At 44.2% G+C, this 27,387-nt stretch overlaps 1 protein-coding gene across 1 annotated transcript in view; it reads left to right on the top strand.

Moving 5' to 3' along the window:
* The window catches only part of ENPP3 (ectonucleotide pyrophosphatase/phosphodiesterase 3), a 131,048-nt gene that overhangs the window by 37,196 nt on the left and 66,465 nt on the right, over nucleotides 1-27,387 (top strand). The window contains exons 4-7 of the mRNA XM_038769368.1: nucleotides 7,079-7,201; nucleotides 8,984-9,109; nucleotides 17,800-17,860; nucleotides 26,708-26,805. Coding sequence (XP_038625296.1) covers nucleotides 7,079-7,201; nucleotides 8,984-9,109; nucleotides 17,800-17,860; nucleotides 26,708-26,805 — 408 coding nt within the window. The remainder of the gene's footprint in view (nucleotides 1-7,078; nucleotides 7,202-8,983; nucleotides 9,110-17,799; nucleotides 17,861-26,707; nucleotides 26,806-27,387) is intronic.

The raw sequence follows: 27,387 nt of genomic DNA, 5'->3' as shown, positions 1-27,387 counted from the left end.
GTTTGGCAGATGTGAGGAGGGAGGGCATTCCAGGCCAAAGGTAGGACTTGGGCCAGGAGTCGATGGCAGGACAGGTGAGAACGAGGCACAGTGAGGAGGTTAGGGGCAGAGGAGTGGAGGGTGTGGGCTGGGCTGTAGAAGGAGAGAAGAGAGGTGAGGGAGGAGGGGATAAGGTGATGGAGAGCTTTGAAGCCCAGAATGAGGAGTTTTTGCTTCATGTGAAGGTTGATAGGCAACCACTGGAGATTTGTGAGAAGGGGAGTGACATGCCCAGAGCCTTTCTGTAGAAAGATAATCCTGGCAGCAGAGTGAAGTATAGACTGAAGTGGGGAGAGATGGGAGGTTGGGAGATCAGAAAGAAGGCCGATGCAGTAAGCCAGTCGGGATATGAAGAGAGATTGGTAATGGTTTGGATGGAGAGGAAAGGTCATGGAATGCAGTTTAGAAATGTCCAACCAGATCAACTTGTATCTATCCCAGTGCTTAGAACAGTGCTTGGCACATAGTAAGTGGTTAACAAGTACCATAATAATAATTATTATTATGGTAGAGAAGCAGCGTGGCTCAGTAGAAAGAGCCCGGGCTTTGGAGTCAGAGGTCATGTGTTCAAATCCCGGCTCCGTCAATTGTCAGCTTTGTGACTTTGGGCAAGTCACTTCACTTCTCTGGGCCTCAGTGACCTCATCTGTAAAATGGGGATTAAGACTGTGAGCCCCCCGTGGGACAACCTGATCACCTTGTAACCTCCCCAGTGCTTAGAACAGTGCTTTGCACATAGTAAGCGCTTAATAAATGCCATTATTATTATTATTATTGTTATTATTATTGTTGTTATTTTTTAAATGGTATTTGTTAAATGCTTACTGTGTGCCAGGCACTGTTCTAAACTCTGGGGTAGATACAGAATAATCATGTTGAACACGGTCCCTGTCCTATATAGGGCTCACAGTCCTAAGGCCCGGGCTTGGGAGTCAGAGGTTATGGGTTCTAATTCCAGCTCTGCCACTTGTCAGCTGTGTGATTTTGGGCAAGTCACTTCACTTCTCTGAGCCTCAGTTACCTCATCTGTAAAATGGGGATTAAGATTGTGAGCCCCACGTGGGACAACCTGATCACCTTGTATCGCCCCATTGCTTAGAACAGTGCTTCACACATAGTAAGTGCTTAACAAGTGCCATCATTATTATTATTATTACAGATGAAGGAATTGAGGCCCAGAGAAGTGAAGTGACTTGCCCAAGGTCACACAGCAAACATGTGGCAGAGCAGGGATTAGATCCCATGACCTTCTGACTCCCAGGCTCATTCTCTAGCCACTAAACCATGCTGTTTCCTATAATAATTATAACTATCATTATTATTATTATTAAGGGGGTCTTACAGGAAGATTACTCTGGGGAGAAGAAGGTGAACTAATCATTGTGGTATTTGTTGACACTTACTATTTGCCAAGCAGTGGGATAGATACAAAATAATCAGATTGGACAGAGTCACTGTCCCACATGGGGCTCACAGACTAAGGGAGAGGGGGACAGATATTAGTTGCCTTTTTACAGATGAGGAAAGAGCTGACATCTAAAATGGGGAAAACTGATGTAGAGCCTTTATGCCAATGGTAAAGAGTTTCTGCTTTGTCATTTATCCTGTTAGGACAACACCTGGATTTCCTCCAGGTGCTTTCATGGAAAGTTAGTGATGAAGAGGGAAGAGTTAGGGTGTATTAAATAGAACTTCCCTAACCATGAGGCAACCATCAAACTATTCTTTCTAGCATCCTGTAGCCGCTGTTGAGACAGAATGCTGAGATGGACAATAGAATCCAGAAATCAATCAATCAATCAGCTGCATTTATTGAGCACTTACTGTGTGCAGAACACTGTACTAAGTGCTTGGGCGAGTCAACACAGCAATATAACAGACACATTCCCTGTCCACAGAGAGTTTACAGTATAGAGGCAGAGACCGACCTTAATATAAATAAATGAATTACCAATATATGCGTAAGTGTTATGGGGCTGGAAGGATGGTGAGCTAAGGGAGCAAGTCAAGGTGATGTAGAGGCAGTGGGAAGACAGGAAGTGAGGGCTTAGTTAGGGAAGGCCTCTTGGGCTTGAGAGGTCGCGTAACTATTGTAATGACATTAAAATTCTCATAGAATATCCCATCCAAGGACCAGCCATACTTAGGAATAACCTTGCTTCTGAATTATGATAAAACCACACCAGCTTCCTCCAAAAAAAATACAAATAATAAAAATTATAAAAATATACATTATAAAATTATAAAAAATAATCTGGCACTGTCCAAACCTTCTGTCTTGATTGATTGATTACTGGTGGGGCCTTAAGACCCTCATACTGACATTACTCACTTCTACCTTTTTATGTCTACAGGAGATTAGAAGGGAGGAAATGGAATTTGTCTCCCATATGCATTATCTTAAATGGTCTCAATAAGCTAAATTTCAGGTCAGGAGTGGGTTGTTTCTCTTCAAAATCCATAGGTATGCTATCTATTCTGAAACAAAATCGAATCCACCTCCATTTGTTGCACCATATAGGGAATTTTTCCTGACAAAAGAAAAATGACTTACCTACCATTTTATTTCCATCACTTCATTAGAGCATTGCCTACTGCTTATGGTTAGTTTGCTCAGTGTTATTGTGTTTAAGTACATAGCCTAGGTTCCTTGTTCCTTAGAAAGTCACCATCCCTGTTATTTGATTTTTACATGTAATCCTCGTTCCTGTTGGCATCCATCCCTTAGATATTTTAACCTGAATGCTATTTAAGGAAGAAACACTGCAAACTAATGTAGTAATAATACTCTGTGAATTCATAAAGGGATGTTTTCTTGATCTGGCCTGGCTTGTTACCTGATCTTGATTTGCTTGATTATTGCTTTAACCTTCCTCCTTGATTTTAGAATTGAATTTGAAGAGTTTTTGGTATTAACCTTGCAGTGGTTTCAGGTGATCAAAGCATCTGGAGAAAGACAAATTCATTTCAGAACAGATTACCCCACAGCTTGTTATAATTTTCTCCATGGATCCAAGCTTTGCATTGGGAAAATATCCCATCCTCAGGACTCATGTACACAAGTAATATCTATGAACATATATACTTGCAAGGTTCCCCAAAAGATTTTTTTTAAAAAAATAGTTCATCACTATGACCTATTACCCTATTTTTATAAACTATTTAAACTACTTAGTTTAAACCCTATTTAAACTACTTAGTTTAAACTACTCAGAGAAGCAAAGTGTCTCAGTGGAAAGAGCACAGGCTTGGGAGTCAGAGGTCATGAGTTCAAATCCCTGTTCTGTCAATTGTCAGCTGTGTGACTTTGGGCAAGTCACTTAATTTCTCTGGGCTTCAGTTAACTCATCTGTAAAATGGGGATGAAGACTGTGAGCCCCACATGGGACAATCTGATCACATTGTATTCTCCCCAGTGCTTAGAACAGTGCTTTGCACATAGTAAGCACTTAACAAATGCCATTATTATTATTATTATTATTTGTAGATAGTAAGCGCTTAACAAATGCCATAAAAAGCTACATTAATTGTAATCCTAGTGACAAGGAAGTGGAGCTGGGGAAGAGGGAGGGGGACGACATTCAGATGAGCTTGGCTTCTACCCCTCCAGAGCAGCTTGGTGTCCGCCACTTCTCTCTCTTGGAGGGGCAGTAGCAATGCCACCACCCTTCCTGAGTCCACCCCCATCTCCCCCCAGCCTCCTCTCTGTCCTCTGGAGAGGTGTTAGCCATGGAAGCTGGGGGTTATGAAGGGGAATGCCCCAAGAAGCCACCACCCTTCAAGAAACCAGGAAGTGGTGGTGTAAGACCAGTGGGGGTACATATTTTGCAAATATAAATATTTGTACGTATTTATTACTCTATTTATTTATTTTACTTGTACATATCTATTCTATTTATTTTATTTTGTTAGTATGTTTGGTTTTGTTCTCTGTCTCCCCCTTCTAGACTGTGAGCCCACTGTTGGGTAGGGACTGTCTCTATATGTTGCCAACTTGTACTTCCCAAGCGCTTAGTACAGTGCTCTGCACACAGTAAGTGCTCAATAAATACAATCGATGATGATGGTGGGGGTGGGGATGGGGTGATGGTGGGGTGAACGTGACTTCCTGAACCAGCCCAAGGATGAACTCAGAGGCATAATTCAGAGGGGTGCTGTGAGGCTCACAGGGATGAGCTTACATTTGCATTTGATGCTACTTAATTTCTCCAGAATTCTTGCTAGAAAAACAGTTGTTCTGCAGCAAATAAAAATTATGCAGACTACCCGAAGGTCAGAAGATTAGGTGTCATATGTAACTCATCACTATTCCCCGGACCTTCCAAGCCTTATTAAAATCACATCTCCACCAAGAGGCCTTTCTCTAGCCATAATGTTTTTTTTTTTCCTGTCAATCAGTGAATCAGTCAACTCATTCATTCATTCAGTGGTATTTATTGAGCTCTTACTGTGTGCAGAGCAAAGTATTCTGCACTTGGGAGAGTACAATACAACAATAAACAGACACATTTCCTGCCCACAATGAGTTATTATAAATAAATACATTACAGATATGTACAATCAAACAATAGTACTGAGTGCTTACTATGTTCAGAGCATTCTACACTTGGGAGTGTACAAAATAGCAGAGTTAATAGACATGTTTTCTGCCCACAATAGAGGGGGCTAGTTTTAGTTCAGGCCCATGATCTATCCAGTCTGACAGAATCCCTCTGACAGTGGCAACAGTGATGGTAGTCCTCATGTCACCCATCCTAATGATTAAGGATGTGCCATCTGACATTTCCTCTAATAATCCATTAAGAACTCCTCATACATATGTTTATCTACTCCTTTCTTGAACCTACTCGAGGTTTGGGCCAGTACAATTCCCCATAGTAACTAATTCCAAATATTTTACCAGCTATGTGAAGAAGACTTTGTTTTGAACCAACCAACTAGAAGTTTCTAAGGTGTCCTTATCCAGATGTGGGATTTAGTAAACAACAACAATTCCATGCCTATGTTCAATTCATTTAAATTTCCAATGCGAGCCTTTCTGTCTTCGTGATCCCTTAGAAGATCTTCTTGCACTTTCTTCAATTCTATTATGTCCTTCCTGAAATGTAGCAATCAGATGTAGCACACTGTTCCCATACTGCTTCTGCTTTTTTGTGTTAGTGTAATCATCAGAAATTTGCATCCATTTCTCAACTTTGTGATGTTTACAATTTTGGGAACCAGGGACAGAGGAAACAAGTATCCATTTACCTCACTGAGTAGTTGCGATTAATAGTTGTGAAACAGATAGGAAACATTTTTACAGAAATGAAATAGAATGTAAGCTCCCTGCAGGTCATGAATGTGTCTACCAACTGTATTACATTCTACTCTCACAGTTGCTTAGTACACTGCTGTACATACACAGTAAACAGTCAATAAAACCAACGATTGATTGATTCCAAGCCCTCCTAACACTGAAGTGTGATAAACAGGAATTTTAAATAAACCTTTGAACTGGAAAGGAGCATGACATAGGAATCCTGGAAAGCAAGCCAGTGTCTTCTCCCTGCTCCAGTCCATACTTCACTCTGCTGCCGTGAAGTACATAAACATTCAGGACATCTCACCCCACTCCTCAAAAAACGCCAGTCGTTATTCATTCATTCAATTGCATTTATTGAGTGCTTACTGTGTGCAGAGCACTGGATTAAACGCTTGGGAAGTACAAGTTGGCAACATATAGAGATGGTCCCTACCCAACAACGGGCTCACAGTCTAGAAGGGGGAGACAAACAGCAAAACAAAACGTGGACAGGTGTCAAGTCATCAGAATAAATAGAAATAAAGCTAGATGCAGAGCATTAACAAAATAAATAGAATAGTAAATATGTACAAGTAAAATAAATATAGTAATAAATCTGTACAAACATACACAGGTGCTGTGGGGAGGGGAAGGAGGTAGGGCTGGGGGGATGGAGAGGAGGAGAGGAAAACGGGGGCTCAGTCTGGGAAGGCCTCCTGGAGGAGGTGAGCTATCTGTAGGGTTTTGAAGGGAGGAAGAGAGCTAGCATGGCAGATGTACAGAGGGAGGGCATTCCAGGCCAGGGGGAGGACGTGGGCCAGGGGTCGACTGCGGGACAGGTAAGAACGAGGTACAGTGAGGAGGTTAGCAGCAGAGGAGCAGAGGGTGCAGGCTGGGCTGTAGAAGGAGCGAAGGGAGGTGAGGTAGGAGGGGGAGAGGTGATGGAGAGCCTTGAACCCGAGAGTGAGGAGTTTTTGCTTGATGCGTAGGTTGACTGGTAGCCACTGGAGATTTTTGAGGAGGGGAGTAACATGCCCAGAGTGATTCTGCACAAAGATGAACAGGGCAGCAGGGTGAAGTATAGACTGAAGTGGGGAGAGACAGGAGAATGGGAGATCAGAGAGGAGGCTGATGCAGTTATCCATCCATCTCTGCATCAAACAAAAACTCCTCACCATTGGCTTTAAAACACTGCGTCACCTTGCCCCCCACCCCTGACCTCACCTTGCTATTCTCCTACTTCAATCCAGCCCACAAACTTTGCTCCTCCAATTCTAACCTTCTCACTGTGACTTGATCTCACATATTTCTTCACTTACCCCTAGCCCACATCCTGTTTCTGGCCTGGAACACCCTCCTTCCTCAAATCCTACAGATAATTACTCTCCCCCACTTCAAAGCCTTACTGAAGGTACATCTCCTCCAAGAGGCCTTCCCAGACTAAGCCCCCCCATTTTATCTTCCCCCACTCCCTTCTGTGTCACCCTGACTTGCTCCCTTTGCTCTCCTTCCATCTTAGTCCCATAGCATGTATATAAGTATAATTTATTTATTTGTATTGATTACTGCTTCCCCGCCCCCACCCCCCACCAAAGTGTAAGCTCGTTGTGGGCAGGGAATGTGTCTGTTCATTGTGATATTGTACTTTCCCAAGCTCCGCACACAGTAAACACTCAATAAATACTATTGAATGAAGGAATGAATGAAGGAATGACTGACCTACATGACTATTTTAACCTTCTGATCTTCTTTTAGGGAGTTGCAGAAACAAATGCCAAGAGCAATTGTATAGAGGATTGGAAGGCTGCCAGTGTGATACTGGATGCAAACAGCGCCAGAACTGCTGTTGGGACTTTGAAGAAACCTGTGTGAAGCCAGGTATGTACCCTGAAAAGGAATCTGATAGCTTAACCCTTGGGATACGGGAACCCATCAAGAGTACTGAGAGCTGTCTTAAGACGAAGGGAGGAAAACAACCCAAATGTTCAACATTGGAGAAGAATTAAGTCTGGATCTTTGTAAAATCATGTGAAACTTCTTTGTTCCCTTATTGTAAACTTGGATTTACATTTTAATGATAAGCCCCCAATAACAACATTAATAACAATTATGGTATTTGTTAAGTCCTTATTACATGCCAATCAATCAATCAATCAATCATATTTATTGAGCGCTTACTGTGTGCAGAGCACTGTACTAAGCACTTGGGAAGTACAAGTTGGCAACATATAGAGACGGTCCCTAACCGACAGTGGGCTCACAGTCTAGAAGGGGGAAACAGAGAACAAAACCAAACATATTAACAAAATAAATTAAATAGAATAGATATTTACAAGTAAAATAAATAGAGTAATAAATATGTACAAACATATATACATATATACAGGTGCTGTGGGGAAGGGAAGGAGGTAAGACGGCGGGATGGAGGGGGGGTGCTAGGCGCTGGGGCACATCCAAGCACATTGAGTCAAGCACAGTCCATGTCCCATGTGGGTCTCACCTTCTCAATCCATATTTTACAGATGAGGTAACTGAGGCACAGAGAAGTTAAGCAACTTGCCCATGGTCACACAGCAGACAAGTGACATAGCCAGGATTAGAACCTATGAATTTCTGACTCCCAAGGCCCTGCTCTAGCCATTCTCCACGCTGCTTCTCCGGTCAGTTTATTAAGAATAGTTTCCACTCCAAAGCCATAGTGAGACTTGGGAATGATGGATGAGCCCAGGAACCTGAGGCCAGAGAATCTGCTTGGAGTTATCAATTATAGTAACTGTGGTGTGAGCAACCCCACTCGAACTCCCTCTTCCCTGCAATCGTGTTCTTGCAGGGGCAAGGAGTATGCAGGGGCATAAGGCATACAGAGGTTTTTGAAGTGTAGCACCAAGTTACAGCTCGAGAAATTGCAGCATCATTCTGGTGACATACAGAGCTCCAGAGAAAAGCAGCCTGGACTAGGGGAAAGAGCACGGGCCAGGGATTCTGAGGACCTGCCTTCTAATCCCGGCTCTCCCACTTGCCTTCCATGGGAAGCAGCATGGCTCAGTGGAAAGAGCACGGGCTTGAGAGTCAGAGGTCATGTGTTCTAATCCCAGCTCCCCTAAATGTCTGCTGTGTGACCTTGGGCAAGTCACTTAATTTCTCTGAGCCTCGGTTACCTCATCTGTAAAATGGGGATTAAGACTGTGAGCCCCATGTGGGACAATGTGATCTCCTTGTATCCTCCCCAGCACTTAGAGCAGTACTTTGCACATAGTAAGCGCTTAACAGCCATTATTATTATTATGTGATCTTGGGCAAGTTGCTTAACTGCTTTTTGCCTGCTTCCTCATCTGTAAAATGGGGCTCAAATAACCATTGATCCTCGCTCTTAGGCTGAGCCCCAAGTGGGACAAGAACCGTGTCCGACCTGATTGCATTACATCTATTCCAATTCTTAGAAGGCTGCTTGGCATGTAATAAGCGCTTAATAAATACTATTATCATAATTATCATTATCATTATTAATAGAGCCCAACCAACATTTGCCTCGATTGCCAGTGCACTTTTTCTTACCCGCTTTAGCCAAGCAGGGGATGTGGTTAGCAGTGCACTTTTCAATCAAAGAAGTGATCTAAACTGAAAGATATACTTTCACCTGAAAACGTATACATTTCACAGCTCAAATATGGACCTGCAATCCTATCCGGTGTGGGGAGACTCGGCTAGCAAACAGCCTTTGCTCTTGCTCTGAAGACTGCATGGAGAAAAAAGACTGCTGCCCTGATTACAGAAGTGTTTGCAAAGGTAAGGCAAATAGATAAGAAAAATCGATTGTCAGAAAAAAAAGGATGGATGTCCAGGGGGGCCATAGTCAAGCTATTCTCCCAAGCTTTCAGTTGCCGTCATTGGAAGCAGAAACCTGGAATGGATGGGCCATTACTCTCAACCAGTAATAGTTCTATGCTTTTCTGGAAAGAGGGAAACAGAGAGTGAGAGAGAGAGCGAGAGAGAGAGAGAGAGAGAGCGAGAGCGAGAGAGAGAGAGAGAGAGAGAGAGAGAGAGAGAGAGGAGAGTGTGTGCGCCCACGCAAGAGAGGGAGAGAGAGTATTCTATAAAAGTGTCTAGATACAGGCTCATTAGTTGAGGGGAGTCAGTTTTTTTAGGACATAAGTATTGTAAAAGTGAAAACCCAATAATACTGGGATGGCTAGTCCAAGCAAAGGTCACCTGAATAGTACACTACTTGACTAGCATTCACAGTGCTCAATGTGATGATATGTTCCTAGAAATAATACATTTTTCTAGTAAAAGATTATGTGGAATCTATGCCCAATGGATGCTCTCTCTCTCTCTCTCTCTCTCTCTCTCTCATACTTGGAGACAACACAGTCATTACTGTTAAGTATGAAGATAAATCTTCAAGCTGATCGATTTCCATACTACATTCTTTCATATGTAAAAATAACACTCCAAATCACAGTGCTGGGTGAATTTTCTTGTTGGGGAAGTTTAAATTGAAAGGGAGAGGTATGCCAGAAGAAGGGAAGATACTATGAATTCTATTTTAAGACCTCAACGTATTTCACTAGTTATTTGGTCCATGCAGCAATAAGTACGTTAGAGCACATATTCCTATTTTCACATGTATTCCCTACCCTCTGTCTGGGATAATAATAATAATAATAATGGCATTTATTAAGCACTTACTATGTGCAAAGTACTGTTCTAAGCGCTCAGGAGGTTACAAGGTGATCAGGTTGTCCCACGAGGGGCTCACAGTCTTCATCCCCATTTTACAGATGAGGTAACTGAGGCCCAGAGAAGTGAAGTGACTTGCCCAAAGTCACACAGCTGACAACTGGCAGAGCCGGGATTTGAATCCCTGACCTCTGACTCCAAAGCCCGTGCTCTCTCCATTGAGCCACGCTGCTTCTCCGTGGTGGACGTTAACCCCCAGTCATTTTCTCATCTAATAACTTTTCACTCGTCACCATGAATTTCCTCTTTCCCCTTTCACTCCTGATTCCCGTTTCTCTCTTCTGCCTTTATTTCTTCTAGTCTTTGATCCCCATTTCTACTTTTCATTCTGATATAGTAGTTTGAAAAGGCATACCGGGAAGAAAAGGTATACCGGAAAGAAAGGAAGTGGGGAGGGCCCAGCCCAGCTTCTAAAGATGGCAAATTCATTGATGTCACCCGATACAAAGACTTGAGAATTCCAGTGTGATAGATGCCAAATGAAAGGAAACACTTAAACTTTCCTAGCCTCAAGGAGGATCCACTGTAAACTGTTGTCCAGGAAGGAAGTGTTCTCGGCCACTGCTACATCCCAAGGCTGCCTCAATAAATTCTTTCAGGCGAGGCATACCACAGCCTCCAGATGTCCTTCCACTTGTCTTCCGTGTGTCCTTGGACAAGTCACTTATCTTCTCCATGCCTCATTTTCTTCATCTGTAAAATGGGAATTATTATTATTATTATTATTAATAATAATGGTATTTTTTAAGTACATACGATGTGCCACCCACTGTACTAAGTGCTGGGTTATATGCGAAGTAATTGAGCTGGACAAAGTCCCTGACCCTCATAAGGCTCACAGTCTTAATTCCCATTTTACAAATGAGGTAACTGAGGCCCAGAAACGTTAAGCAACTTGCCCAAGTTCACACAACAGACAAATGGTAGAGCTGGGATTAGGACCCAGGTCCTGACTCTCAGGCCTGTGCTCTATACACTAGGGCCATGTAAGTTCCTTGTGGGCAGGGAATGGATCTGTTGTGTTGTTGTACTGTACTCTCCTAAGTGCTTAGTACAGTGCTTAGAACACAGTACCTGTTCAATAAATACAATTGACCGACTGACTGACTGAATTGAAGAGCAGCCAGAGGTGGAAGAGGCATAGTTACACCTCCATTTACATTATCCCTGACTTGGCACATGCATTTTAACATACATGAGGGGGTCTGCCTGTGGCAGGATTCGCCTGAAGAGATTTTACCTCGACTGACAGAATTATAGTTGATGCAGCAATCTCCCTTTTCCTGGCAGTCATCAGTACAAAAGCAGTGACTTTAGGGCAGCCTCTTCTCTTCAAACTGAAACTTGCTGCATTTCCACACATACTCTAGAAGATAAAAAAAGATCAAAGGTTTCCCTTCCAAAACTGAGCCCCCCTTTTCCTCTCCTCCTCCTCCCCTCCAAATTGACTTCCTCCCTCCCTCTGCCCTACTCCTTTCCCCTCCCCACAGCACTTGTGTATATTTGTACATATTTATTACTCTATTTATTTTATTAATGATGTGTATATAACTTTAATTCTGTTTATTCTGATGGTATTGACACCTGTCTACTTGTTTTGTTTGGTTGTCTGTCTCCCCCTTCTAGACTGTGAGCCCATTGTTGGGTAGGGACCATCTTTATATATTGACAATTTGTACTTCCCAAGCACTTAGTTTGGTTCTCAGTAGGGCCCCAAACCACTCATTCCTTCCAGCATGTCACTCATCCCAAATTCTACCCGCTCAAGAATGATCCTCCTTGACTTCACTTTTCATTCATTCATTCATTCAATCGTATTTATTGAGTGTTTACTGTGTGCAGAGCACTGTACTAAGCGCTTGGGAAGTACAAATCTTCAACATATAAAGACGGTCCCTACCCAACAATGGGCTCACAGTCTAGAAGGGGGAGACAGACAACAAAACAAAACAAGTAGACAGGTGTCAATACCATCAGAATAAATAGAATTAAAGCTATATACACATCATTAATAAAGTAAATAGAGTAATAAATATGTTCAAGTAAAATAAATAGAATAATAAATCTGTACAAATATATACAAGTGCTGTGGGGAGGGGAAGGAGGTAGGGTGGAGGGGGATGGGGAGGAGGAGAGGAAAAAGGGGGCTCAGTCTGGGAAGGGAGTAGGGCAGAGGGAGGGAGGGGGCAATTTGGAGGGGAGGAGGAGAGGAAAAGGGGGGCTCAGTCTTGGAAGGACTCCTGGAGGAGGTGAGCTCTCAGTAGGGCTTTGAAGGGAGGAAGAGAGCTAGTTTGGTGGATGTGTGGAGGGAGGGCATTCCAGGCCAGGGCTAGGACGTGGGCCGGGGGTCAATGGCGGAACAGGAGAGAACGAGGTACGGTGTGTATGTTAGTGGCAGAGGAGCAGAGTGTGTGGGCTGGGCTGTGGAAGGAGAGAAGGGAGGTGAGGTAGGAAGGGGTGAGGTGATGGAGAGCTTTGAAGCCCAGAATGAGGAGTTTTTGCTTGATTTGAATGTTGATAGGCAACCGCTGGAGATTTTTGAGGAGGGGAGTGACATGCCCAGAGTGTTTCTGTGCAAAGATAATCCGGGCTGCAGAGTGAAATATAGACTGAAGCGGGGAGAGACAGGAGGATGGGAGACCAGAAAGGAGGCCAATTCAGTAATCCAGTCAGGATAGGATGAGAGATTGAACCAGCAAGGTAGCAGTTTGGACGTAGAGGAAAGGGAGGATCTTGGCGATGTTGTGGAGGCGAGACTGGCAGGTTTTGATGACAGATTGGTTATGTGGGGTGAATGAGAGAGCGGAGTCAAGGATGACACCAAGTTTGCTGGACTGTGATACGGGAAGGGTGGTAGTGCCGTCTACAGTGATGGGAAAGTCCGGGAGAGGACAGGGTTTGGGAGGGAAGATGAGGAGCTCAGTCTTGGACATGTTAAGTTTTAGATGGTGGGCAGACATGCAGATGGAGTTGTCCTGAAGACAGGAGGAGATATGAGCCTGGAGGGAGGGACGGATATGTAGATTTGGGTGTCATCAGCGTAGAGATGATAGTTGACGCCGTGGGATCGAATAAGTTCACCAAGGGAGTGAGTACAGATGGAGAACAGAAGGGGACCAAGAATTGACCCCTGAGGAACCTTTACAGTAGGGATGGGAGCGGGAGGAGGAGCCCTCGAAGGAGTCTGAGAATGAACAGCCAGAGAAATAAGAGGAGAACCAGAAGAGGACAGAGTCTGTGAAGCCAAGGTTGGATAGTGTGTTGAGGAGAAGGGGATAGTCCACAGTGTTGAAGGCAGCTGAGAGGTCGAGGAGGATTAGGATAGAGTAGGAGCCATTGGATTTGGCAAGAAGGAGGTCATTGGTGACCTTTGAGAGGGCAGTTTTGGTGGATGTAGGGAATGGAAGCCAGATTGGAGGGGGTCTAGGAGCGAGTTGGAGTTTAGGAATTCGAGGTAGTGAATGTAGATGACTCGTTCTAGGAGTTTGGAAAGGAAGGGTAGGATGGAGAGAGGATGATAACTAGAAGGAGCAATGGGGTCAAGAGAGGGTTTTTTTAGGATGGGGGAGACATGGGCATGTTTGAAGGCAGAGGGGAAGGAACCAGTGGAGAGTGAGTGGTTGAAGATGGACGTTAAGGAAGGGAGGAGGGAAGGGGCGAGAGTTTTCATAAGATGAGAGGGAATGGGGTCCAAAGCGCAGGTGGATGGGGTGGCACTTGAGAGGAGGGAGGAAAGCTCCTCTGAAGATATTGCTGGGAAGGATGAGAGAGTAGAGGAGAGGGTTGAGAGTGGGGGGGGGGGGGGATGAGAAGGGGGAGGGGTGACTTTGGGAAGCTCAGACCTGATGGTGCAATTTTACTAATGAAGTAGGCCAAACCATTTTCTTTAAGCACAGCATAAACATACTTGAGAGATGTGATGACTAACCAGAGACTGGCACAAAGTCTACTGTCCAGCTCTCCTCATGAGTTAGAAAACACAAGCAGATCAGTTTCAAACAAAAAGAGACTGTTAAATTCCACCACTAGTTCTCCCAAACCCCAGAGGGACACCCTCTCCTTCCCAGCTTTGACCAATGTTTGAAGGTTTTACATAAGCTTATTTGATTGATATCTGGATGACTTATATGCTAACCTTGAGGAAGTTGCCTGTTTTGGTTTTCAAATGAGTCACAAACATTCTAGGTGGATAGCAGTGAAAACTCATTCTTTGATAAGTCCCAGGACAATCTTTTTGTGAAAAGATAATGAAAGGGAAAATACACTAGTAGGGAAGTAGCATGGTGTTATGGGCAGAGCACAGGCTTGGGAGTCAGATGATCATTAGTTCTAATCCTGGCTCCACCACTTCATTCATTCGTTCATTCATTCAATCGTATTTATTGAGTGTTTATGGTGTGCAGAGCACTGTATTATGCACTTGGGAAACTACAGTACAGCAATAAAGAGAGACAATCTCTTTCCACAATGAGCTCACAGTCTGGGGCGGGGGAAGAAAGACATCAATACAAGTAAACAGATATGAATAGAAATAAATAAAATTACAGATCTATACATAAGTGCTGTGGGGCAGAGAGGGGGTGAAGAGCAAAGGGAGAGAGTTAGGGTGAGGCGAAAGAGAGTGGGAGATGAGGAAAAGTAGGGCTTATTCTGGGAAGGCCTCTTGGAGATGCGTCTTCAGGAAGGCTTTGGGTGGTGGGGGGAGTAATTGGTGGATTTGAGGTGGGAGGGCGTTCCAGGCCAGAAGTAGGATATGGGAGAGGGGTTGGTGGCGAGACTCCAAGATCGAGGCACAGTGAGAAGGTTAGCACCAAAGGAGCGGAGTGTGTGGGCTGTAGAAGGAGAGAAGGGAGGTGAGGTAGGAGGGGGCAAGGTGATGAAGAGCTTTAAAGCCAATGGTGTGGAATTTTTGTTTGATACGGAGGTGAATAGGCAACTACTGGAGATTTTTGAGGAGGGGGCTGACAGCTGTGTGGCCTCGGGCAAGTCACTTCACTTATTTGTGCCTCAGTTTCCTCATCTGTAAAATGGGGACTAAGACTGTGAACCCCATGCAGGAGAACCCCATGTTTGGTTCTGTTCTCTGTCTCCCCCTTTTAGACTGTGAGCCCACTGTTGGGTAGGGACTGTCTCTATGTGATGCCAATTTGTACTTCCCAAGCGCTTAGTACAGTGCTCTGCACATAGTAAGCGCTCAATAAATACGATTGATTGATTGATTGATTGAGAGGGACTGTGTCCAACCTAATTTGTTTGTATCTACCCCAGCGCTTAGTAAAGTGCCAGGCACATAGTAAGCGATTAACAAATACCACTAGTCTGCCTTTTAAAAGACAAAGATTTGCATTTCAGTCTAGCTGGTGTAAAGTTAAGTAGCACACTTTTAATCAGTTAAATTCTAGCTAAGTATTTTAGGAGTTGTTCTTGTTCAAACAAAAGAGAGATGGAGTCTAGACATACTTGCCAAAGCACTGGACTGTAGGTTGTTTTGTTAATAATTATAATAATGTTGGTATTTGCTAAGTGCTTAGTATGTGCCAAGCACTGTTCTAAGCACTGGGGTAGATACAAGATAATCAGGTTGTCCCACGTAGGGCTCACAGTCTTCATCCCTATTTTACAGATGAGGGAACAGGCACAGAGAAGTTAAGTGACTTGCCCAAGGTCACACAGCTAAGTGGCAGAGTCGGGATTAGAACCCATGACCTCTGACTCCAAAGCCTGTGCTCTTTCCACTAAGCCACACTACTTCTTAAAGAATTACTAACTGCATATTTGCTCAGTCATACATTTTTTTCCCATTGGAGCCAAAAAACAATCCTGGGTGATTATTGGTGAGCTTATAGGCAGAGAATGTGTCTGTTTGTTGTATTGTACTCTCCCAAGCACTTAGTACAGTGCTTTGCACACAGAAAGCTCTCAATAAATACAATTGAATGAGTGAATGATTTAGGGTAAAAAACAAAAGCAAGCTTAATTTCCAAGTTTTTAATTTCCAGGGTTTTTAAAAATGATTTTATAGCTCAGGACCACCTTGCAAAAGTAATAATAATAACTGCGGTATTTGTTAAGCAATTACCGTATGCCAAGCACTGTACTAAGGGCTGGGGTAGATAGAGGATAATCAGGTCCCACGTGGGGCTCACACAGTAATTAGGAGGGAGAACAGGTATTGAATCCCCATTTTGCAGATGAGGAAAGTGAGGCACAAAGAAGTGAGGTGATTTGCCCAAGGTCACACAGCAGATGAGTGGCAGAGTGAGGATTAGAACTCAGAGCCTCTGACTCCCAGGACTGTGCTCTTTCCCTAGGCTATGCTGCTCCCAGGAATCACCAGGGAGATGCTGGCAGGGACAGAGTTGATGGTCGTGACAGCTGGAATTCAGGAATCTCTGAACACTGCAGCAGTCACTGTCTTTATCTTTTATGGGATTTGTTAAATATTTACCCTGTGCCAGGCACCTTACTAAGCTCTGGGATAGATACAAGCTAATCAGGTTGGACGCTACCCATGTCCCAGATGGGGTTCATAGCCTTAATCCCCATTTTACAGATAAGGTAACTGAAGCCTAGAGAAGTGAAGTGACTGTCCCAAACTCGCATAGCAGACAAGTGGCAGAGCTGAGATTAGAATCCAGGTCCTTCTGACTCCTAGGCCCACTATTTTCATCCTGCTTCTCTGTCCCTTTAGCTCAGACATAAGGCAGTAGAGAAAACAGGAGTGGAGCAGAGGAAGAAAGAGAGAGAGAGAGGGAGAGAGGTACCCACTCACCCCACTCGCTTCCTCAATAAATTTCCAGGTTCACATATTAGCCCTAAATCGCCTCTTGAGGCTTTCTATTTCTATTTTCTCTTTCAACATTCTTCCCAACTACTTTCTCGGCTTTACCTGGTTTTATACAGGTTTCCTGTTAATCCACACCACAGTTTCCAAGTTTAACACGGGCAGCATCACAGCGACAATTTCCAAGCATCCTCTCAAAACATTGACCTTCACAGATTTTGACTTGAGCCCCGTGAGGGATACGGCTCATGTCCAACCTGAGTACTTTATATCTAGCTCACTGCTTAGTACAGTGCCTGACACATAGTAAGCACTTAGCAAACACCATAAAAAAAATTCCCAAGAGAGTCCTACACTACTGGTTCAGACACCACAGCTCACCACGGCACGACTCAAAAGAGTATCTGCCACTCCTGTCCCACTTCTGAGACTTCGGGATCAAGAATCTGCAGAGAGGTGCCAAATACAGTGCTGTTGACCTGCATTTATCTCTGCCAATCATGTTCTGGTTGGGGCAGAGGATGCAACGTAAGCATTCAATAGATACGATTGAATAAATGAATGAACAGGTGAGAAAGTGAGAAATGAATGAACAAGTGAGAAGGTGACCAGGGATGCAGCACACTGGAAAGCACAGATGCAGTTTTTGCCTTTATTAGGTAGCCAAGCAAGGTCTAGAAGAAAGGTCTAGTCTATGATATCATTGTGGGCAGGAATGTGTCTGCTGTTATACTGTACTCTCCGAAGCACTTAGTATAGTGCTTTGCACACAGTAAGCTCTTAATAAATACATTTGAATGAATGAATGAAGGGTCTTCTGATTCCCAGAGCAGCACTTTTTCCACAGGTTCAACAGCAGGGCTGTAGTCACCACACTGAGCGCGTGTATGTTTTCTTTTCTTTTTCTTTCCACCTTGTACTGGGATTCAGAGTTACAATATTTCCCTTTCAGGAGAAACACCCTGGGTGAAGGAAGAATGCGGATCTAATGAGGCTCACCAGTGTCCCCCAGGGTAAGATGGATGTGGGTCTTCAATGCTCTTTTATCGTGGTCAGACCTGCTTAATGGGTGGATTAGTCAGAGGGAGAAGAGGAAGGGAAGAGTGTGGGACTCAGGGAACCATATTTTTGGGAGAAGCCACGTGGCCTAGTGGATAGAGCTTGAGCCTGGGAGTCAGAAGGGCCTGGGTTCTAACCCTGGCTCTGCTACTTGTCTTCTGTGTGACGTTGGACAAGTTACTTCACTTCTTCTTTGCCTCAGTTAATTCACATGTAAAATGGAGATTAAGAATGTGAGCCCCAGGTGGGACAGTCTACGCTCACTCCCTTGGTGACCTCATTCGCTCCCACGGCTTCAACTATCATCTCTACGCTGATGACACCCAGATATACATCTCTGCCCCTGCTCTCTCCCCCTCCCTCCAGGCTCGCATATCCTCCTGCCTTCAGGACATCTCCATCTGGATGTCTGCCCGCCACCTAAAACTCCACATGTCCAAGACTGAACTCCTTGTCTTCCCTCCCAAACCCTGCCCTCTCCCTGACTTTCCCATCACTGTTGACGGCACTACCATCCTTCCCTTCTCACAAGCCCGCAACCTTGGTGTCATCCTCGACTCCGCTCTCTCATTCACCCCTCACATCCAAGCCGTCACAAAAACCTGCCGGTCTCAGCTCTGCAACATTGCCAAGATCCGCCCTTTCCTCTCCATCCACACCGCTACCCTGCCCGTTCAAGCTCTCATCCTATCCCATCTGGACTACTGCATCAGTCTCCTCTCTGATCTCCCATCCTCGTGTCTCTTCCCCACTTCAATCCATACTTCATGCTGCTGCCCGGATTATCTTTGTCCAGAAACGCTCTGGGCATATCACTCCCCTCCTCAAAAATCTCCAGTGGCTACCAATCAATCTGCGCATCAGGCAGAAACTCCTCACCCTGGGCTTCAAGGCTGTCCATCACCTCGCCCCCTTCTACCTCACCTCCCTTCTCTCCTTCTACAGCCCAGTCCGCACCCTCCACTCCTCCACCGCTGATCTCCTCACCGTACCTCACTCTCGCCTGTCCCGCCATCGACCCCCGGCCCACGTCATACCCCGGGCCTGGAATGCCCTCCCTCTGCCTCATTTGTAGAATTGGGACTGAAACTGTGAACCCCATGTGGGACAAGGACTGCATCCATCCAGAATATCTGGTATCTACCCCGCTGTTTAGAACAGTGCCTTGCACATAGTAACCTCTTAATAAATGCCATAAAAAAGAATGTTGGAGGAGGTGGGACTTTAGAAAGGCTTTGAATATGGGAGAGCTGTGGTCTGATGGACCTGTGGACAGAAGGAATCCCAGGACAGGAAAGTAGCATGTACAAGGGTTAGAGGCTGGAGACTGTGAGCTCATTCTGGGCAGGGAATGTGTCTTTTTCTTGTTATATTTTAATAATAATAATGGCATTTATTGCATGCAAAGCACCATTCTAAGCACTAGGGAGGTTACAAGGTGATCAGGTTGTTCCACGGGGGGCTCACAGTCTTAATCCCCATTTTTCCAGATGAGGTAACTGAGGCCCAGAGAAGTTAAGTGACTTGCCCAAAGTCACACAGCTGGCAATTGGCAGAGCCAGTATTTGAACCCACAACCTCTGACTCCAAGGCCCGGGCTCTGTCCACTGAGCCACGTTGATTGTACTATACCAAGTGCTTAGTAGAATACTTTGCATACAGTGAGTGCTCAATAAATACAATTGAATGAATGAATGAGTGAATGAGAGTTGGGAGGGGGTATTGTTAGTAGCTAAGTTTGGGAAGAGCAAAGAGAACAAGCTGGACAAAGAGAGCCTTATCCAGCGGGCAACGGGAAGACGTTGTGGAATTTTAAGAGTGGAAAGCAGTGTGCTGAGTGCCACTACAAAATCAACTGTGCATAAGAGTTTCATCCAACCTTACCACAAAGTCTGGACCACTGTGGTGTGGATGCAGCTCCCCACCAACTTCTTAGGGGCCTAGGGACAACCAGGCAATATATGTTTAGGGCTGGGGTCTGGGACAACAGTCCCCTCTAGACTGTAAGCTTGTTGTGGGCAGGATATGTGTCTGTTTCTTGCTATATTGTACTCTCCCAAGCACTTAGTAAAGTGCTCTGCACACAATAAGCTCTTAATAAATACAACTAAATGAAATGACAAACAAGGGGAGGATGGACTTTCAAATAGCTACAAGGTGTGCCTTGGGCCAGGGAAGCAAGACTATAAAGACATAACAGGGATTCCAAAGGCTCCAATTTCTATCTGGGTCAGAATAATAGATGATAACTTATAGCTTGGCAGGAAGCCCACTGCATCTGGAAAAATTGCTGAGATGGCTTTGGACTACCAGAGAACATTCAAACAGATAAGATGACTGGTTTCTGCCAATTAGGAAATTGCTTCTACTGGATCCCAAGCAACACTTCAGGTTTTCTGGAGTAGTTCAGTCACTTCAAGTGACCTCCGAGAAGCAGCATAACCTACTGTGTGGTTTTTTTTATGGTACTTTTCAAGGAAGTACTGTGTGCCAGGCATTTCAGTAAGCACTGAGTAGATACAAGATAATAATTATGGTACTTGTGTAAGATAATTAGGTTGGATACAGTCCCTGTCTCACATGGGGCTCACAGTCTAAATCGGTGGGAGGAGGATTTAATCTCCATTTTACAAATGAAGTAAATGAGGTACGGAGGAGTTAAGTGACTTGCCCAAGGTCACAGAACAGACAAGTGGCATTGCCAAGATTAGAGCCTGCACCCTATGAATCCCAGGCCCATGCTCTTTCCAGTAGGCCATACTGTTTCACAACTGGAAGGAGTTTAGGCCTGGGAATCAGGGGACCTGGGTTCTAATCTGGGCTCTGCTACTGCCTGCTGTGTAACTTCTCTGTGCCTCATTTTCCTCTTCTGGAAAATGGGGATGGAAATGGAACACTCACTCTCCCTTCCCCAAAGACTGTGAGTCCTATGTGGGACAGGGACTGTATTTTCCCTAGTTCACCTAGTAAGCACATAATAAGCACTTAACACATACTAAATTATTACATTGTTATTGTTATTATTACCAACATTATTATTATTATTATTAATAATAATAATACATGGAATGTTAAGTGTTCTACTCTGTTTCCTGGAATTTTAACGAGGGTTAGTAGATCGGCAATTTGGTATGAAGACAACTCTCTTGGCAGTGAAATTGGATCCATGAATATGAGTAACTGTGAGCCTGTTGTTGGGTAGGGATTGTCTCTCTCTCTTGAATTGTACTTTCCAAGAACTTGGTATGGTGCTTTGTACACAGTAAGTGCTCAATATATACAACTGAATTAATGAGTGAATGAGCTTCATTGAGAATCTCTTGCACAAGTGTAGTTGGTTGCCTTTACTGAGGTGAACATGGCTTAGACTTTAAGGAAGCTGTTGAACGATATTGTTATCTTTCTCTCAGTTAGGCCAGCCTGTGACTGCCTATTTTACCTTGAACTTTAGCTTGGGCTTGGGATAAAAGGAGTGGAAAAGTATATCCTGCCACCAACAAGAAATGTGCTTGAGTTGTTCTTGCAGAAGTAGAGAAGTTTTCCTTGGAGTTATGCTCCCACTTTCCTCCTCTCCACCAGTAGCATGCACTGCAAGCTGGATAGCAGGCCTAATATGAGAAGCAGCATGGCTCAGTGGAAAAAGCCCGGGCTTTGGAGTCAGAGGTCATGGGTTCAATCCCGGCTCCGTCAACAGTCAGCTGTGTGACTTTGGGCAAATCACTTAACTTCTCTGTGCCTGAGTTACCTCATCTGCAAAATGGGGGTTAAAACTGTGAGCCCCACGTGGGACAACCTAATCACCTTGTAACCTCCCCAGCACTTGGAACAGTGCTTTGAACATAGTAAGCGCTTAACAAATACCATCATTATTATTATTATTATTCTTAATAGATGTTGTCTGCAATCATGGATCAAAATATTTGAGACTGCTCTCTTTTTTTTTAATGATACTTGTTAATGATACTACTAATAATAATTAGGGTATTTGTTAAGTGCTTACTTATGTGCCAGGCACTGTACTATAAGCACTGGGGTAGATACAAGCTAATCAGTCCATGTTCCACATGAGGCTCACAGTCTTAATCCCTATTTTACGGATGAGGTAACTGAGGCACAGAGAAGTTAAACGACTTGCCCAAGGTCACCCAGCAGACAAATGGTGGAACCAGGATTCTGACTTCAGTCCCATGCTCCTTCCACTAGGCCCCATTGCTTCTCAGAAGCATCAGACACCCCTTTGCCATCTCCCCTCTTTCACAAGCCATTGTGGAACACAGCTCTCAGAGTGGCTTAAGGGCTGGGACATCTCTTCCACCTTCACAAGCGCAAACCAAAAAATTAAAAGAAAACAAAGAACAACAGAAGCAAAATGCGTGGGTGTTTGTCACAGAACTAATCATTTTGGAGCCAGGAAAAGGGGAGGAACATCAGGACAGGGCAAATGTGGAGAAGAACTGCTCAGCATAGGCCCCTCTGCAGGGTAGAAGGTTTGTTATGAGAAGGTGTATGATCTTTTGGAAAATGGCCTCCTTTATCACAGAAGATATTTGATGAGTAATAGAACATTCTGCGCTGAGAGCCAACTTGTTTGTTAAGTAAAAGAACAGTGTGTAATGATAGGAAACCCTGCTATCTTGAAACATTGGAAATAGGATCCAAAATGGTTGATCACATGGTACTGTCCCCAGAGGAAATGAGGGCTTGTGGTTCATTGAAAGATGATGAACATAAAGCCAAATTTTCATCAAAGGTCACTATATAGGTCTACGAAGTAACAATGCACTACACTAGGCGGCTTGAAATGATTTAGTCTCAAGATGATTTTTTCCTCCTGGAGAAAAGTTCTTGTACATTCTGCTACTATTTCAAATTAATGATAAAGACTAAATAGTGTCCCCTCATCTTGAGAGTTATATGGTCCCCCTCAGTAGAAAGAGCATGGGCTTTGGAGTCAGAGGTGATGGGTTCAAATCCCGGCTCCGCCAATTGCCAGCTGTGTGACTTTGGGCATGTCACTTAACTTCTCTGTTTCCCAGGTACCTTGTCTGTAAAATGGGGACTAAGACTGTGAGCCCTCCATGGGACAACCTGATCACCTAGTAACCTCCCCAGCGCATACAATAGTGCTTTGCACATAGTAAGTGCTTAATAAATGCTATCATTATAGAGAAGCAGCATGGTTCAGAGGACAGAGCACGGGCTTGGGAGTCAGAGGTCATGGGTTCTAATTCTGGCTCTGCCAACTGTTAACTGTGTGACTTTGGGCAAATCACTTAACTTCTCTGTGCCTCAGTTCCCTCATCTGGAAAATGGGGAATAAGACTGTGAGCCCCATGTGGGGCAACCTGATTACCTTGTATCCCCCCAGCACTTAGAACAGTGCTTGGCACATAGTAAGTGATTAACAAATGCCATTATTATTGTTATTATTGCCAAACTAGAGTAACACAGTCTGGACTCCTAGCTTTGCTTGAGATGCTGAAAAATGAGTCCTATCTTCAGCTAGCATTAACGTTCAAGTCTCCTTTCGTCCCCGCAGGACCAAAAACGCAGAAGTATGTCAAATCATCTGACATTTACTTCAACCTCACTGCACAAGAGAATGTGTGCAAGCAGTATCTGAGGCAACTGTCTGATAATTTAAGTGTGAGATCCCTTGTAAACCTACCAAGGTGAAAATATCTTTTTCACAGAAATTCAGAGACAAATTCTCTAAGATCAAACATATTGGTAGAGTGCGTATTGAGAAATCCAATACACTAGCACTGCATCATTCCACTGAAAGGCTACTAAATCAGGGCTCCAATACTATTTATCTGTAAAACAGGCTCAAAGGCTCTCCATCAGCTCTCCCCCTCATATATTCATTCATTCATTCAATCGTATTTGTTGAATGCTTACTATGTGCAGAGCGCTGTACTAAGCGCTTGGGAAGTAAAAGTTGGCAACATATAGAGACAGTCCCTACCCAACAGCGGGCTCACAGTCTAGAAGGGAGAGACAGATAACAAAACAAAACATATTAACAAAATAAAATAAATAGAATAGTAAATATGTACAAGTAAAATAGAGTAATAAATCTGTACAAACATATATACAGGTGCTGTGGGGAGGGGAAGGAGGTAGGGCGGGGGGATGGGGAGGGGGAGGAAGGGGAGTGGAAGGAGGGGGCTCAGTCTGGGAAGGCCTCCTGGAGGAGATGAGCTCTCAGGAGGGCTTTGAAGGGAGGAAGAAAGCTAGCTTGGTGGATGTGCGGAGGGAGGGCATTCCAGGCCAGGGGGAGGATGTGGGCCGGGAGTCAGTGGTGGGACAGGCGAGAACGAGGCACAGTGAGGAGGTTAGCGGCAGAGGAGCGGAGGGTGCAGGCTGGGCTGTAGAAGGAAAGAAGGGAGATGAGGTAGGAGGGGGCTAGGTGATGGACAGCCTTGAAGCTGAGAGTGAGGAGTTTTTGTCTGATGTGTAGGTTGACTGGTAGCCACTGGAGATTTTTGAGGAGGGGAGTAACATGCCCAGAGCGTTTCTGCACAAAGATGATCCGGGCAGCAGTGTGAAGTATAGACTGAAGTAGGGAGAGACAGGAGGATGGGAGATCAGAGAGGAGGCTGATGCAGTAATCTAGATGGGATAGGATGAGAGACTGAACCAGCAGGGTAGTGGTTTGGATGGAGAGTAAAGGGCAGATCTTGGAGAGGAAAGGGCAGATCTTGGCGATGTTGCAGAGATGAAACTGGCAGGTTTTGGTGATGATTGGATGTGAGGGGTAAATGAGAGAGTGGAGTCGAGGATGACACCAAGGTTGCAGGCTTGTGAGACGGGAAGGATGGTAGTGCCATCTACAGTGATGGGAAAGTCAGGGAGAGGGCAGGGTTTGGGAGGGAAGATAAGGAGTTCAGTCTTGGACATATTGAGTTTTAGATGGTGGGCAGACATCCAGATGGAGATGTCTTGAATGCAGGAGGGGACAGGAGCCTGAAAGGAGGGAGAGAGAGCAGGGGCGGGGATATATGTATATCAACTCTATTCACCTGCTACTCCCTAACTGAAACTTCCTCCTCGCTTCAAACCCTGGCCCAAAGGGTTTCCAGGCAGTGGAACTCTCATCACCTCCAAAGTCCACCAGGCCTCAGCTGTTCTCATATTCAAAGTCCTCCTAAAATCCCACTTTATCTGATAAGCCTTCCACAGCTGATACACGATAACCTCGCTGCATTAATTCAACAGACACATTTAGTAATTATGTACATATATCTATTTATAGATTAAACTACTTCCACAGTATGTTTACAGACTACTACAATCTATACTCTTCCTCAGGTGACTAAAACTGGGTAGGGTTTATTCACTAAAAATAGAGTCTCCAAAGTCCTGTTGCCTATTACACTTTTCAGCTATTTACTGCTTGATGCCAGGCAAATAGAACCTGTGTTATGGTTCTTTTTTTTCCCCCCAGAAAACAGGGATTAAATTAATGGGGGCCTAGCTGTATGGAATGATGGGAGAAATTAACTAAAATGATTGTCTAGCACTTTGCAACTAGAGTACTCTGTAAAAGCTAAATCTCTACTGTGGTATAGATAGGTTAAACAGGTATATTCCACCAGTTTTGCAGTTTGCTGAAACGTTAAATGTTAGCGGTATCTAGGAATGTCCTAGATCTCCTTCAAGAAGCCTTCCCTGACTAAGCCCTCCTCTTCTCTCCTCTCACCCCCTTTTGTGTTGCCCTGACTTGCTCCCTTCATTCATCATCCCTCCCATCCCCACAGCACATATGTATATGTTGGTAATTTATTTATGTATGTATTTATTTATTTACGTATATTAATGTCTGTCTCCCCTCTAATAATAATAATAGTGGTATTTGTTAAGCGCTTACTGTGTGTCAAGCACTGTTCTAAGTGCTGGGGTAGATACAAGGTAATCAGGTTGTCCCCCAAGGGACTCACAGTCGATGGATCGGTGGGTGACGTTGAACATCTAGCATGCTGAAAGATTGGTCTTTTCACCAACTAGATTGTAATCTCCTAGTGGGCCAGGACTCATGTCTACTAACTGGGTTTCATTCTACTCTCCCAAGCACATGGTTCAATGTTTTGTACACAGCATGGCTCAGTGGAAAGAGAGCAGGCTTGGGCGTCAGAGGTCATGGGTTCTAATCCCAGCTCTGCCAGTTATCGGCTGTGTGACTTTGGGCAAGTCACTTAACTTCTCTGGGCCTCAGTTACCTCATCTGTAAAATGGGGATTAAGATTGTGAGCCCCAAGTGGGACAACCTGATCACCTTGCATCCCCCCAGTGCTTAGAACAGTGCTTTGCACATAGTAAGCGCTTAACAAATACCACATTATTATTATTATTACACAGTAAGTGCTCAATAAATACCACTGATTGAGTGATTGTAGCCCTATTGTACTTTCATGACACTTTCATGACCATGCCGGTTGCTGTTATTGTTTTTCTCTGGCTCTACAATAATAATAATTATGGTTTTTGTTTAGTGCTTACTATGTGCCAAGCACTGTTCTAAGCGCTGGGGTAGATACAAGGTAATCAGGTTGTCCCACATGGGGCTCACAGTCTTAATCCCCATTTTACAGATGAGGTAACAGGCACAGAGAAGTTAAGTGACTTGCCCAAGGTCACACAGCAGACAAGTGGTGGAGCTGGGATTCGAACCCACCACCTCTGACTCCCAAACTCATGCTCTTTCCACTAAGCCACACTGCTTCTCATAAGCAGTGGGTGGAGGTATATTTCCTTCCTGGGAACTAGATTTGACCAGTAAGTTTCTTGTCTTTTTGCAGATTCGACCTGCCACCGGTTATCCTGTTTTCAATGGATGGCTTTCGAGCTGAATATTTGCAAACATGGAATACTTTGATGCCAAATATTAACAAACTCAGTAAGTTTCTAATGAAACAGCAATTAACAGCACACCAGCTTTAGAGAAACTAAAGGCAAAAACACTCTGACTTCTGTGACTTCTGGGTTTAAGGCAGGTTAACTTGATTACTGTTGATTCCTCTTTCAAGACTGGGGCATGTACTGCAACTTGAGTCAGCCACATCTGCATTGTCTTTTGTTTTTGCTACTCCTTTTTCAGTAATAGGTTTGAAATTATCCAAAGTAGTTTTATATACTAGTTTGAAAACTTGCTGCCCGAACAAGACCCAAAAGCTTCTGTACCAACTAATCATTTAGTAAAATATACAAAGTCCAATTATGTTACATTGAAAGTGAAAAAAGTCCATTCATTTTGAACCTTGGGATATCAGAGGGGATCTCAGAATGCTATTTCATCATCATCAATCGTATTTATTGAGCGCTTACTGTGTGCAGAGCACTGTACTAAGCGCTTGGGAAGTACAAGTTGGCAACATATAGAGACAGTCCCTACCCAACAGTGGGCTCACAGTCTAAAAGGGGGGCTATTTTTGTTCTCATTCTCAGTGGTATTTATTGAACATTTACTCTGTGCTAAGCA

The sequence above is a fragment of the Tachyglossus aculeatus genome, chromosome 2, assembly GCF_015852505.1.
Source record: "Tachyglossus aculeatus isolate mTacAcu1 chromosome 2, mTacAcu1.pri, whole genome shotgun sequence".
In the NCBI taxonomy this organism is placed as follows: domain Eukaryota; kingdom Metazoa; phylum Chordata; class Mammalia; order Monotremata; family Tachyglossidae; genus Tachyglossus; species Tachyglossus aculeatus.
This window is presented reverse-complemented; position numbering and strand designations above follow the sequence as displayed.